The following is a 15450-nucleotide window of genomic DNA, read 5'->3' on the forward strand; positions in this document are numbered from 1 at the left end:
CTCTCGTCTATCCTTTCCGCGACCCTTCGATACGTAGTAGCGCGACGATGATATTCCAACGCGCAATGGTCGGACAAAGGAGCGCAGCGTCGAGGGTAGTAGACGGGGTGGAAAGCGCTTTTCTAAAGACACAAATTACATTGCGTATGCGGTCTCGATGTCCTCGCTGTCAACGACGACGTACCCCAGCGCCGTTTTACACCGCTGCACTCCACGAATACGAACGTCGATGTCGAAGATCTGCTATCCGATAACGTACGCGGAATACGTACATCCATATTGTTCATCGTTAATTCGATAACTCTTTTTTTTTTGTTTCTTTATAGCATATGCGTCGACCTATCTATACAAGCGCGTTACTTTTATTTCATTATTAATAATATTTAACGAAAGAGATTTATTTTCAATGTCCTTTCGCGCCGCCGTTAAACAAGTAAACGAAAAATCGACTTTTGCGCGCAGCACACGCCTTTGATCCTGAATAAGAAGGAGCAAAAAGTCGAGAGAAAGGCTAAGATCGTGAAAAGGAAACGAATCGCTAATAATAAACGCGATATTTATGCGGTACTTTTGAATCATCCTGTAAAACCAAGGCAACCGGTCGGCCCGTATTTCGCGCTAAAAGTTACTTCGACCCTGACTTTTCTCTCTCTTCTCGTGTCGCGAGTCAACTTCCCTTTCTTTTTTCCTTTGCACGCCCAGCGAGAACGAATCATCGCCAGTAAGATTCTCGAAACCTGTAGCACCAAACCGGTAGAGGAAAAATTAGTGTAGGGTAGTATTTTTAACCTATACGAGAGAGAGAGGGAAAGAGAGGGCACCCTGGGAGAAAAAGAATGAGCGCGCGCGCTCGTGTTTGAAGAAAACGAGGGAGGAAAAGAGAGAGAGAGAGGGAGATTTAAGGGTCGCTGAACATTCGGTCAGTGGTTCTTTCTTGTTTTTATCTTTACGCAAAACCAACCATCGTGCAACGTCGATCGAAGGTGTCAATTCCAACGTTCAATTTTTATTAGATTTCGCATCGAATGATATTACGAAACGTACTTTATTCTTCGAGGGAGAACGTTATTTTGTGATCGAGATCCCGTCGTCCGTCGTCCAAACGTAAGATCGTCAATTTCGAGAGTAGCGTACGATTTTCGTATGTGACGCAAGAGAGAAAGAAAATACGCGAAATGGGATACGATATCGCTTCTTTGTCCTCTTTTCAACTCTTACTCACCCGTGATAGATTCTATCGCAGGAGGTGAGAATCACTGATATTCCTCGTTCGCTTTTTGGGGTTAAAGACCGGTTGCGAGTCTTACGTGTGTCCGCGTTCGTGATTTCACGGCTTGAATTTTTTCTCGTTGTCTTTCTTGGCCTTCTTTCCTCCCTTTTTTTCACCATGCCCCGTTTACACGGAAAGAAGGAACCAACGAAAGACAGTTTATATCGCGGACGAATACGACAGCACGTTTTCTCCCCTTGATGTTTCTTTCTTCGGGGTAGATTCCTATAGGATTACCGAGCTTAAGGTAAGATCACAACGAATATAAACGACCAAACCCGACCTCTCTTTCCTTTCTCTCTCTTTTCCATTCGCGCATACGTACTCAAGACGGGGTTGATCCAAATGGTGGCCCATGGACGAACCCTTTTTATCGGCATCAAAGAGCAGGGAGTAGGTCTAGCCGTATATCTTACGAGATATAAATTACTTTATGTTTTAATAATCTTTATCGTATCCGATAAAGACTATTTGAAAACAAAACAGTCGCAACGATTTTTGTAAAAATAATCTTTAGAGTCCTGCGCGAGCCACCTCGTACAAGTACGAACGTATCTGTGTATTTATGTCCGGCGTCGGTATGATTAAAATAAACGGCCGTCACGCAATGAGTTTGCATTCGCTCGGAAACCGACTTCTTTTTAACGCTCCTCAAAGAAGATCCTATCTTCGTTCCGTCCGTCGCGTGCTCCGTTTCGAGGTCAACGAATAGCTTGCTTTCGAATCCGGAACGATGCGTTGGCTGTTAAGGGGATATTCTCTTTTACAGCCATCGTTACTTTTTTTAAAGCCCCCCGTTACGAACGTTTTTCCAAATTTCATCGGCATTAGTCATAGTTGCAGCTAATAAACGTACCAGAACAACGGATCGTCTTTCGACATCATTCGACGAATTCGAGAGACCGTCGCGAATTCTATTCGGGACGTTGGCAAAGTTGCGAGAACGAAAGGCGATTCGTCGAGCAACGAGACGAGGAAGAAAAGTGCACGAGGCGACGCGAGGAGACCAGCCCAACTCTTCAGCTAGGAAGGCCGCTAAAAAGGGTCCGTTTCGAAGCATTCTATTCGAAGGCGTTCTACGTTGTGCCATAGTTTTCAGAGTTTTCTCTTGGAAGGGGCCAGGCACGCGCACTTTAGCACAGGCTCATCCCCTTAAAGCTTCGGCTCCGATAGAGACGCTCAACCGTGTAAACAGATAATCGCAGAATTCGTTCGCGCGGTTCCATTAACGTATTCCTTGTTGCCAGAATCAATAACGAGGAATAGAAAAATAGCAGTCTTGTTCCTTCGAAACGTACCTACTTAAAGCCTCGTTCTTGTCGGTTGTTTCTCGATCACGTATCCCGAACGAATCGATTGAACGCGGACGTGGAAGAGAGAAAGAGAGAATTGAGTACCGCTGTAAATCGGCCTGCACATCTGGCCATGGACGCCCTGGAAACGTGGGAGTCGAGGGTAAAGTATAAAGTATGGGGTGGCACCCCATTTCTCTCTCCTGCGAGTACCAACTACCTACGAACGTTCACCTACACAATGGATGTAGGTAATATCTTCGTGCGTATGGGCTAAGCAACGCGAGATGGGGGAACGCGAACCCAAAGCGCGCGCGCGCGCACGAAATACAGCACGTGCAGGCAGCAGTCGCGAAACGATCAGAGTGCGTGAGAGTCCATATATTTAAAGAAGAGGACGAATATCTCTCGCGTATCCCCGTAACTCCCCATAGCCGGTTTCCATGGTGGTCCGGACGTTTTCCTGCAGCGGCCAGAAATGCGCAAGGGGTTGCTAAAGGCAACCTCTTCGTAGACTCGCTGGTTAACGGTCTCTCTTTAACTCGGCTAATTTTCTCTAACTCGATATCGATACCTAATTAACGCCAATCGACTGTCGGAACTTATTTTTCTTGACTTCTTGATAAACAGAGAGGGAGAGAGAGAGAGAGAGAGAGAGAGAGAGAGAGAGAGCCGATAGTCGTCGAGTCGACAAAACGCGAGCTCGATGCGAACGTCCCTGAATATCTGTTCTATCGACTGACAGTAAATGCAAAAGAGATGATAGAGTGGAACGTACGAGGATGAAGCAAGAAAGAGAGAGAATATCGCGAACGAGAAGCCTGTTGACGGAAGAGACGAGTCGGAGGAGCAACCAGACGGGCCGTCAACATCAAGAGAGCATGCTCGAACGATATCTCTCGCCCGTAGTAACCGTTGGATGGAGTCAGCTGCTAATGACTTTCCATTAAAAGCAGCTTGCGCGAATAGGATGAAGAAGGGTCGACGAATAAAAAAGAAGAGGGAAGAAAGAGAAAGAAAATATGATCTCGTTGGGCTTCCCTTTTCTCTACTCTCTCTCTCTCTCTCTCTCTCTCTCTCTCTCTCTCTCTCTCTCTTTCGTGGTGCCTTTTATTCCGTAGCAGGCTTTCACCTTGCCGTGCCCATGCCGTTACTGCTCCGAGCTCGATGATATTTAAGGTGCTCTTCTTGCGGCTGACCAGTCAAGTGGCAACGCGCTAACGTGCCTTTGTTTTAACCCTCGCCATCGAGAATCCTACGTCGTAGTCTCGTTATTTAGTCGGAAGAGAACGTTCGACAAACGGGAATAATTTCGATTCTCGCGAATAACGATCGCCTTTGTGTACTGCGTCGCAGAGCGACGGGCAAGAGGAAAGTTGGATAAAGAAAGAAGTAGAAACTTACCAAGAGGAGACTGATGCGTGGGAGCCGGGGCAGGTCTGACTTTGTCCGGAGGACATCGTCTCGTTGCGGCCACCGTCGCGGGTAAAGGTATGCTCGTGGCACCCCCTGGCCCAACCCCGGCACCACCGCCGACACCCGATTGCTTGTTGTACGGCGATGGTAATCTGAAACAGAGGATTTGGGAATATTTAAGAATCGACTTTTAAAATCCATGAGAATGGCTCGAGGTGCTTTTTGAGAGGGCCTGTAGCACAAGGATTACGCATACAGCGCGATATCTCTTGGAGCAAGTAAGTACGTTCTTGACACGCAACTTCCATTCTCGTTTCTCGTTTTACGCGCGAGCCTAATTTACGAGCCACCACGAAGCTAACGCGTATCGGACACCCACGTAGTCGAGAAAGAGTCGTGGACGGAGACACACCTTGCGCATTCTTTCTATTCGGAGACATCGTGGACACCCTGCGGACTCGTACGAACGTTCCTCGTACTAACGACCGATTCGAGAAATTATTTCCTTATTTATATTCGAGAACGATGGATCGCATCGACGGGCATTCTATCGCTCTATGGTAATACCGAACTCAATGCCAAATCCAAAGAGGGTTGCTCCGAGCTTGGCCGAATCTGTCGGAAGGAAAGGTACGTTTACGTAAGAAGACGTATATCGTCACACCCTGTCGAACGCAGAGAGTCGTTCGATCGGTCTAATTCGTCGAATGCGGCTCGGTGCGGAACGGTGCAACGGTAAACCATGCGAGATATTGGGGATAATTGCTGGTGATAGGAGACAGCAGCGAATGTCAGGCCGGTTCTCGGGTCCAGTTTGCGACGAGAAGAGACGATAATGACGACGACGGAGAAAGCACACGAAGCAGAAGCGAGCGGGCGAGCGAGCGAGCGAGAGCGAGAGAGAGAGAGAGAGAGAGAGAGAGAGAGAGAGAAAGCGGGTGTTGCACGTTGCGTTTCAGCTCTCGAGAGATAAATTTAGATAATCTCGAGAGAAAAAAAGGACCGAGTGCTTCTAGGAAAACCGAGCCGTTTAGCTACCTACGCCGGATGATGCTATTATAACGAAGCTTCGTCGTTGTTTTTCACCCTCAACATCGGATAACTATTCGTCGTACTTTGTTTCGACAAGACGATCGACTCCAGGCTCGAACGATCACTGTTCTTTGTTCCTTCCTAATCCTCTCTTTTTATTAAAGAGGCTCTCCTCGAGTTACTTTTTCGTACGGAATTAAGACCCTACGTCCTTTATACCCGAATAATCGTAACGAGGACCCTTGGATGCTGGAGAAAACTGTGTGTTCTAGTCGAGTTCGTTCAACGTACACGCTTTACTGTGACTGAAACAGAATGAAAAGACGTTCCACGAACGCAGATACTCGATTGCGCTTTCTCAAAGATGTACCAATTTTCGTTTTAATCGCATATCGTTTTCTTCCAGTCGGATTAATAACGAGAGTAGGAGCGATCGCGGAGATGTTTCGAAATGAAATTCCGCTTTGTCGAGCGACGAAGAAAGAATTTTTTCGCAATGTCATAATCCCGTTCCGTTCCGTCCTCCACGAGTTTTAATACGCAGAAATGCAAAATGCTCGCGCGAGCTCCTACGTTCTTTATAACGCATCAGTAGTTTTATACAAAAAATTCTTATGTTCTTTAAAGCCGAACTCGCGATCTCGTTCGAAAGCGTTTACAGGCACGCAAACGACCGCGTACCACGTATATCATCCTCTTCGAAGTTTAGCTTAACGAAACAATTAGTCCGGAGAGTGCGATAAAGAAGAAAATGAAATCAAAGAAAAAACCGTACTCTCGAGATTCGTTAACGCAGGTACATCGTCGTGGATCGAAGAAAAATTGATATTCTTTAAAAGTATCAAGAAGAAGAAGCTCGATCACTCGTCGGGTAATTCCCGAATGAGTGATCCTCCATTATAAACCAATTCTATACAACGGTCCAACGTGCGATCTTGAAGATCTCTCTCTCTCTCTCTCTCTCACTCGTACCTCTTTTTCTCTCTCTTTTTCTGCGAAGGATCTATTTCTGCGACCATTCACATTGAAAACATTGAGTCACTCTCGGAGTCGGTGATGTCTTTGAACTCGCACGCTAAATAAAGAGAAGCGCTGACGGAGCGAGAGAGAGCGAGAGAGCGAGCGAGAGAGAGAGAGAGAGACGGAGAGAGAAGAGCAGCGTGAAATAATCGCACGAATCCCGGGCATAAATCAGCGAAATCGAGTGGTCTCGAGTGACAAAAAGCCGCTGGAGGAGGCCACGAAAGGGTAGAAAAAGATACATGCCTCGTTACGCTTGTCGACTCGCTCGCTCACTCTCTATATTCTTATCGATCAAGTTTCGTTTCTTTCTAATAGATATTATCCCATCTTTCTTCTTCTAACTCGTCTCGAGCACGATCGAGCCAGCAGATCGAGCGGAAAACTCGAAAATGCAGTAGTCGAGGCTCGCCAATTTTTCATCTCGAATTCCTTTATCTCTTTGGAATTTCCAACGAGACTAAATCGAGGAGAAACAACTCGTGCCAACGTAACTGCCATGCCGAGCGTTCAAATCGGTGCTCGTCATCGTAATCGAGAATTTCGACGGGTCTATAGGTCGAAGGAATCGGAATCCTGCTCCGGACCATCTTGAAATTCTTGGTGACGCACGAGAGGTCGAAGGGGAGAAACGGGGAGACAAAGGAAAAAATAAAAGGGAATTTGGAAAGGATTAATTTTGAAAGAAGGGCGACACGCGCTCGGTGGTAAAGATTCGAGGAACCTGGCGAGCGCGTCGAAGCGTGTTTCGACGACGGCCAAGGTCTAACCGGTCTTCTCGAGGCCCTCCAACGAGAAGAGAACGAACGAGCTAGCGAGCGAACGACAAGCAAGGGAGAAAGGGAGGGATCTGGTTTTCCTTCTCAATATAGATCGTAGCAGAGGGACTTTGCGTGGCTCGATTATTACGCGCCCACGCCCGCGCGTCCCTTGCCACGGCACCGTCCAGCAACCCCTTGCGATCGCCAACCGTCTCTCGCAAAAGAGCCGTCTTTGGAGAGAGTCTCGCGCGAGTAACAAAGAATCGGAATAGGATAAGCCGGGATAACGACGCGAATTTGGAGAGAAAGCGCACTCGCGTTCGTTCCCTTACGACGTTTCGAAGAGGAAAAAGGAAAAACCGTGAACGAGCGTGCTCGGATCTTTCGTACAAACGCTCGATACGTAGGATACTTCGCTGATAAGAAGTACGTCATTTCGTTCGTGGAACCGTACGAGGCGCAACTTCGACGCGAGAAAGAAAGCGTACGTAAACGAGGAAAGGGAACGCGCTCGTAGCGGTTTCGTAGGAACGAAGTTAGGAAGGAAAAGCGTCGTCGCGCGGGTACGGCGCGTAACCTACTCGTAAAAAGAAACGGGGAGAAGGGAGCAGGAGTCAAACGTTTTCGACTCCGATCACCGGCTGCACGTCGTTCGGCTTTTAAAGGACGTTCTCGCGTTTCGTATTACCGTCGCCGAGCGCAGCTGTTATTTCCAGTAGGAGTCTTGGTCGCCTCGTTGCTATCGCGACGATCGAAAGCGATAGGAAGAAAGGACGGCGAATGAGAACGTTGGTCGGAACGCGATTGCGTTGACGTTCGAAAGAAACGGCGGGCACCGCACCGACCGATACGCGCACGTCGGTTCTCTTCTTAGAAGTTCTCTTCTCCGAGTATCTCCGTCCGAGTATCCTCGAGGCGAACGCGCGAAATACGAAAGGAAGGAATACCTGTGAGCTTCCGGCGAGTTCGGCAAGCTTCGTGCCTTTCTGCTGTTGCCGCTGCTTCCGCTGTTACCCATATCGAGAGGACGCCTGCCTCGAGACGTTTTATCGCCGAACGCTACGAGTCTTCGTGGACGATCGAGAGAGCATCGATCGGTCGATCGATCGATCGCGTCGCGAGAACAAACGCGATTAGACACATTCGACGGGGCGTTAAGGAGAGCGATCGAGCGATCGAGCGAGCGAGCGAGCGAGCAAACCAACGAACGAACGCAACCCAGACGCGAGAGCTAGCCTCGCAGGCGGCACGCTATTCGATCACGCTCGAGGTTGTTCCATCGCACGATCGGACGATTCAAAAGTATCCAACGACTCTCTCTCTCTCTCTCTCTTTGTTCCCTCGCGAAATATCGTTTCGGAAGCGTCGCGCGACGATCGACGATGTTTCTATCGATCGAACCGACGATTCGGAGCGATCGCGACCGTTCGACGACGACGATGACGACGAGGTATTATCTCTCGCCTACTACCGAACATCTTCGCGATTAAGGAATAAAGGTTAATTCGTAAGATAAATCGTAAGAACGAGAACCGAAACGTTACGAAGAGCACGAAGACTCCGTACGACTGCTCATGGTGCGGCCATGGTGCGTAGGCATCGTTGATGGCCCGTTTCAAACTGAGGCCCGAGAGAACACCATTCCCGTTCCCCGTAGCACGTGGCTTCTCTCTCTCTCTTGACCGTCTCCGCCTCCGCTCGCTCTCTCTCGCTCGCTCTCTCGCTCCAGCTCGAGCTTCGCCGGCTTCCCCACCGTCCCCTTTGCGCTAGTTCCGCTATCCTGCATCCTCTCTCCTGCGACCGTAGCTCCCTCTCGCTCTCGCTCTCGCTCTCTCTCTTTCCCGCTCCCCCCTCTCTCTGCCGCACGCTCGCTCGCAGCATCGGTCAAACCTTCGCAGCTACGCTTTCGATGCAGCGAGTTTCTCTCTTCTTCTCGCGACTGGCGTTATCCGTCCTTCCCTTTCTACCCATTTCCTCGACTCGATCGTCGAATCTCCGTGCCGATCGGCGGATTCGCTCCTCCAGCCTTCTGCCCTTCTGACCGCTTCGTATTCCGTCGTTCTCCTTCGTCCTCCTTCGTTCTCCTTCGTCCTCCTTCGCCCTCCTTCGTTCTCCTTCGTCCTCCTTCGTCCTCCTTCGTCCTCCTTCGGTCAGTAGCACCTCTCGCACCACGTTCCTTTCCCTCGTTCTCGCGCCGCGCTCTTTCGATATCGCCGTGGCAATTTTAAAGCCATTTTTATGCTAACAAACCGCTCCTTCGCTTGGGCGCCTGCGCACGTGACCTTCCTTCCTTCCTTCCTTCGCTCCAGGAGAAGACTATTATTACGAGCGTGGGCGCACCTCGCTCGTATCAATATTTTCTCCTTCGTTCGAAACGTTTCGAAAGTTTCCCTTTCAGAGCGTTCGTGGTGTCCCTCGTCGAGGGGGGTAAGTAGAGCCAGCCGATCGCTCGCATCCGAAAGAGAACCATTTGGCACGCTTCGGACGAACGTCCGCACGTACACGCATACCTATATCACGTGCGTACCCAAGTCCTATCGATTTTCGCGTAAAACGTGAAATAAGGCGAAATAGCTCGTTTCGAAACTCGTTATTTCGAGGCGGAATGCCGTGCCGGGGCAGGCGCGCGCTCGCGTACGCCCGCTGTCGCAAGAACGCGTGCCCGCGTTTAACATCGTACGCGCGAGCGATTAACGCGAGCGTTAATGAGCACTTCGCTCGCGCGCTCGGTCGTTAGACCACAGTAACGTTCGCGAGTATCGATCCGCCGTTGGGATAAAAAGCAAAGCTCGCGACGTTGCATTCGATTAAAGCTCGCCCGGGATATTTTGCGGAACAAAGATTCGCAAAGAGTCTCTGTCCTTTGTCAAGATCCTTTGTCAGACGGAGAGAGCGAGTCGATTCGCTTTGACGAACTCGAACGAACGAACGAACGAACGAACGAACGAACGAATCGAATTTCAAAATCGTGCCTGGTTTAGATCATTAAGGAATTCTTCGGCTTTTTCTTCTCTTTCTCTCGGTCGCGTGGGTGACCCTTTACCGCCCCCTCCTTCCTTCGGAGCATATCCGCGATAATCGACTCCGGCGAAAGGTCGAAAACCTTCTTTTTGCCTCTGCATCCGTGCCTTTGCTCTTTCATTTGCGAAGAGTAAAGCTCCGGAATCTTTCTATTCCTTCGTAATTGCAGAGACGCGATCTTTGAACACGGTTGCATCTCTGAAACCAGGTAAGGAGGACTGTTAACAGAGTCGAACGAGAGTCCTCCTATCTTCGATCCACTTTCCATTCGTTTAGGACTCGTTTGAATTACCACGCCGACAGTGCCAACGTAGTTCTCCTGCCTGGAGATTAAAGGAGACGTCGTATTTTAAATTTATGTCGTTAAACAAAACCTCCTTCCCAACTCTTTTTCCAATCAATTTTCTATCAAATCTTAATCACGATATCTCGCGCGCGTCGCAAAGAGCAGGGACCTTCGTAAGAAAGATCATCGCGCTCTTTTCTTTAGACATTGCGACAGTGTACACGTACGATGACATAATAATTATCGATCACCCGTTCTCTTCGGAGTATTTCGTCGGATGGACGAGACCTCGTACTCGACCGTTCCCAACGATCTTAGATTCCGTCGTATGCTACCGTGGATCGTCCTATCGAACGTCGATAAGAGAGGATATCGGGAGATCAGACCTGTTAACGATCGTTGATAAAGCGACGTCGATATCAAAGAACGTCTACGTACCGACGGTGAGCGTCGGTCTCGAAGGAGCCGCGCTATCGGTACCACGTTGGATCGGATTTCTACGTTGCCGGCTCGAAAGTGTACGACGAGTTTACCTGGGCATGTCTTGAAGTTGTTTCGCTCTCTGCTTGTAGCGCGAGAGGGCGAAGAGCAGGGCGAGGACCGGCCAGAGGGTTGATCCTGCCGCTAGTTCTCCAGGATTCACAGCCCCCACGTCCGCCCCGAGCGCTCGGAGCGCTCCCACGCACAAGTTCACGTTCTCGACCTGCGCAACACAAAAGCGAACCTTTATGATCGATCATGAAAGAAGATGAGAAAAGATGAACGTGCGAGCACGAGCTGTGCGAAGCAGCTTTGCCACCTGCCACGTGGCTGTCTCATGGGAAACGTTATCGTCGCATCGTACTTCCTACGTACGAATACGAATACTTTTGACAACGAGATTATTTTAATGTTCCTCGAGTAATAGCGCGGCCCTCTTGAGTCTTAATTACGTTTATTTCATATTTACGAATGGTCCTACGTTACCGTTACGACCACTGATCGAGTCGACCCCCTAACGTAATCCATATTCACCAAGTAGAATAATTATTTCCGGAAGTCGAGCGAAACGCAGTTGACGTCAAATCGAGCTCGGGTCTGCGACATCGACGGTCCGTCGAATCGAATTCGAGAGAATCGTACGATTTAGACCCGTCGTCCTTCTCGAATCTAATCGCGTAAGAGAAAAGCCTATCGAGAAGGCGTTTTCTACGCTATCGAATCGTTTGCCGAACGAAAGAAAGAAAAAAATGTCAGCTGGAAAAACGAAGAAAAATCTTTCGTTCAAGCGGTGCCAGTACCCTCCTACGGTACTCGTCGCACTCCACAAATACGATATATTTGCACGCCAAAGATCGTATCGTTATCGACGTGTCAACAATGGCTACGGACGATGGGTATACGCGTAATATAGGGACGGGCAACAGGTACTACATACGTACGTACGTACATGCATACCTATATGTACTTATATACGCATATGTGTGTGAACGTAGGCACGAACCTATGCATTTTCTCGCTCGTTCATCCACAACGTCGACTAATTACGACGTAGAAGAGTTAAAAAAAGAGCCGTGCAACGGAGACAACGAGAGTACAAGAAAAGCAACACGAGATTCGTCTCGAACGATCGCTATCCGAATATCTCGCGGTACATTCGTAGCTTGCATAGTTAGCGTTACACTCGAAACTCATACTCGGTGGTCTCGTAACACAAAGGGACACTCTCTCGTGGAGAGAAGCTTCCACGAAACGTGACCACGGTGGTCATGGGCAGTATCGTGGTAGTACCACCTTGTACTCTGATGCACGCGCGCGCGCGCGCGCGCCCAGTAGTGCGCGGAGAAAGAGCTAGATAGATAGGGGGGAGGGAGAGAGAGAGAGAGAGAGAGAGTACTCTTTTGTCTCCACGTCGGTGTCGGCTTTTACCCAGAAAACGAAGCGTGCTCGCACGGGCCACGATGACGACGACGCGACAACGAATAAGAGGAGGAGGAGGAGGAGGAGGAAGAGAAACGTCGACGTACCGATACCACCGACCCTCTTTCTCTTCTTCTCTCTCCGTTGTTGGGAAGGAAAGTGTGGACGCACGCGAAGAGCAAAGGGAGGGAGCGAGATGACTCACCCGATGATATCCTCCCGGGTGCTCTGCGCTCGCGCGCAACAGCTAGGTGAGCCAGGACTGTGCCCGTTGGCTCGTATAACGCAACTATATACGCGTCTCTCGTGCGCGCGCGCCACTCTCTAAACATACACGTACTTGCCGGCTCGCGTTAAGTGTTACAGAATATTTTCACATACGTACTGTCTACATCCGTGTAAGAGCAAATAAGATCATCGATTCATATATTATGCAATATTTACATACGCGATGGAAACGTAAGACCGATCGTCGGAGAAGAAGAAGACAAAAAAGAAGAGAGCAAGAGAAATGTAGCCTTCTCCGTTTGTATCGCGTTCGCAGTTTGCTCGCGAAAAAAATTGTTTCTTTCTTCGATACCAGCAGGTATCTGTCGTAAGACGCATGTACGAGATTCTTAGGGCCTTTATCGTATTCGCGTTACGTATCGGCTTGCGGCTTTTCAAGCGCGGTCTTCCCCCCTCCGCATCTCTTACATCGACGCGAGACGACAGCCGTAAATGGCGATGGCGCGATCTTTTTAACGCGTTCCTTCTGTCTTTCCAATGCATCGGCTCGATACGACAACGTCGATCGACGTCTTGGGCCCTTTTTGTTTAATCTCTATCTTTTTCTGCGGCTTGCTCTTCTCTATCGAGATCTCACGCGAACGAGGTAGAGCAACTCGCAAAGGGAAGAGCACGAAGTGAATTCTGATAACGAGGAGATCGTGAGACGACTCGAAAGTCTCGTCGATCTCTCTACCATAGATCGACGGTATCGGCGATCTTTGGTCTCTAAAAGCCATAAATCAAAAGCCGAGAGTCGTCGAAGAGGGCCGAGGAAGGAACGTTTTCGATTCTCCTTATTACGGATCGATTAAAAATAGCGCTCGATTTACACGAAGGATCGAGGATACGATATCGAGAAAGTCTGTGCGCGAGAGAGAACGCGCGAGAGTCCACGCAACCAGTCGGGAAAAGAAGGAGAGCGCGGCGGAGAGAGATCCAAAGATGGCCAGAGATGTCCCCTTATGGTAACGTCTTGGCTTCTCCCAGCGGACCGGCTCGGAGGAAGGAGAAGAGAGAGGCAGAGAGAGAGAGAGAGAGAGAGAGGGAGGGAGAGAGAGGGAGAGAGAGAAATGGGAAAAGAAGAATCGCGCATAAATCAGCAAGCTGCATTTTTCCTCTCCCTTTCATACGCCGACGCGTTCCGCGATGCCGCTGCTACGCCTACGACGAGACGATGACTATCGAGAGAAGCGTGCCTAAGAATAAAATGGAGATGTAACTCTCGCTAAAAGAAGCTTTACGCCTCATCGAGACTCGAAGATCACTAGCGGGTGGAAACGTTTAAACGAGCGAGTTCGGTTCTTCGAGCCGGAAGACCGGCTCCGTTCTACGTATACCACGTAGCTAGTATGTATCGTCGAGAACGGCATAGAAACGGAGCCACTGGGAAAAGGCAATAATTGCCCTGCGGATGCCTGCCTGCGCGGATAAATGTCTTCGCGAGGGTCCTAATTGAGCATCCACTCGAAGACGCTCCTACCACCGACTACCAACGGCTTCGACGCCAAGTAATCTCCATTCTATCCCACGTTTCGTTATTTCGAAAAAGAACGAATTTGAGAATGTCTCTTTCGTTCGACCGAACCAAATAAAAATGGACCGTCCTCTAAAATCGATTACTCCCTTAAAAATCGTCTTTAAACTTTTCAGACGGACTCTCGCGTTGCCGTCCTCGCGAGAGTGCAATTTCATGCTCGTTGTCGCAATATCTCTTTATTCGTCCAATAAAGCTAAGAAACTTTTACGCGTACGCACGCCGGCGCACGTCGTGCTGGTTGGTTTCTACCAATGGCTATATTTATATTTAGAGGAACTTTCTTTCTAAGCGATTTACGGATGTAGGGCTCGGCCACGCGCCTTGTGCGTGTGCGCACACACACTCACGCGCACACTATTTTTAAGAGGAACACTTGCACGGTATCGTCCTAAACGTCATTTTCCATCGCATTAAAATTAATCGCAAGGCACGATTAATCATTTTCAATTTCTTTGAAATTTTCCGGCCGTTCCGACACCTTATCACGGCAAAACGGGAGAAACGAGGAGAGAGGGAGAGAGAAAAGAGAATCCCCAAGACCAAGGCGCCGCGTCGGTATAAGGAGGGTAAGGATGGATTATATTTAGACGACTCGTGCCTTCCGGACTTTCCTCGATGTTACAGTCATCCGATTCATGAGCGGCCACGCGTACGGACAGACACTGCCTGACTTTTCTTCTCTTGGGCCATGTGCGACGACGCTACCAAACTTTACGTAATTATTGCGAAAGATTAAGACGAAGAGAAAGAAAGCCGAGTTCTTTTTACTGGAATATATTTCTCAGCGTATCCTATCTTTTCTCATTGGACGTTCTACGTTGCGTTCTGCGTTTATATTTGTTCGGTAGCGAGAGAGGTGTCGCGACGAAAAAAGATGAAATCTTCGCGTTCGAACGTATCGTACGTCTATCGAATTATGAGTCGCGGCGATCGTTTCGAATCGAGGATGCACCTCGAGAGTCGATAATACGTGAAACGTTTGTCGAATCGTGGAAAATCTTTCGACGAATTGAAAATTGAAAAACGACCCGATAAATATGTAACGAATTGTTGCCAATTAAAAGTCGTTTAACGTTCTAAAAGACATTCGATCGCGAACTAGGACAAGCGAAGGAGATTTTAAGTGGCTCGTCCTGCTTCTAGTTTGGACGCTTCGAGGCTCTTAAAGCTCTCAACGGTTTTGACTGGAAAAATGACGAGAGAGCAATGTCGAAAGCTCCGTTGCGTCTTCCAGGTCGCTTAAAAGTTCTCTCTGATTTTCGACGAAAGAGGAAGTGGAGAAGAGAAAGAAGACGATCGAGAAGGACGTTCCTCCTCGTCGTCGATCGCGATCGATCGTAACTTGAGACTTAGGTGCGCCGTCCTTGGCCCCTATGCTCTTACTCGGTCCACTCGATTTCTTTTATAGAATCAACTAGATGACCGTTTCGTTGGAGCAGTTTCTTCGGCCTTGATCGCGGCGAGATCGTACTTACGTACATACTTACTCGATTACGTACGTTACGTCAACCAGACGAACGTTCGAGCGAGAAAAGAAAGAGGAACGCATCCGTCGTAGCTAACGCACGGAGAAACTTTTTTCTTTTTTTCTTTTTAGCTCGGGGAATTCTCCTTTTTTGCGGCAGCGCTGGGAATGTGCCTCGAAA

General features: G+C 49.0%; 1 protein-coding gene across 1 annotated transcript in view; it reads right to left on the reverse strand.

Moving 5' to 3' along the window:
* The window catches only part of LOC122637932 (protein sickie), a 64627-nt gene that overhangs the window by 33959 nt on the left and 15218 nt on the right, over nucleotides 1–15450 (reverse strand). Inside the window, exons 4-5 of the mRNA XM_043830472.1 lie at nucleotides 10632–10801; nucleotides 3967–4130 (exon numbers count right to left, since the gene is read on the reverse strand). Of these exons, the coding sequence (XP_043686407.1) occupies nucleotides 3967–4130; nucleotides 10632–10801 (334 nt within the window). The remainder of the gene's footprint in view (nucleotides 1–3966; nucleotides 4131–10631; nucleotides 10802–15450) is intronic.

Source organism: Vespula pensylvanica, chromosome 2, assembly GCF_014466175.1.
Source record: "Vespula pensylvanica isolate Volc-1 chromosome 2, ASM1446617v1, whole genome shotgun sequence".
NCBI lineage: Eukaryota > Metazoa > Arthropoda > Insecta > Hymenoptera > Vespidae > Vespula > Vespula pensylvanica.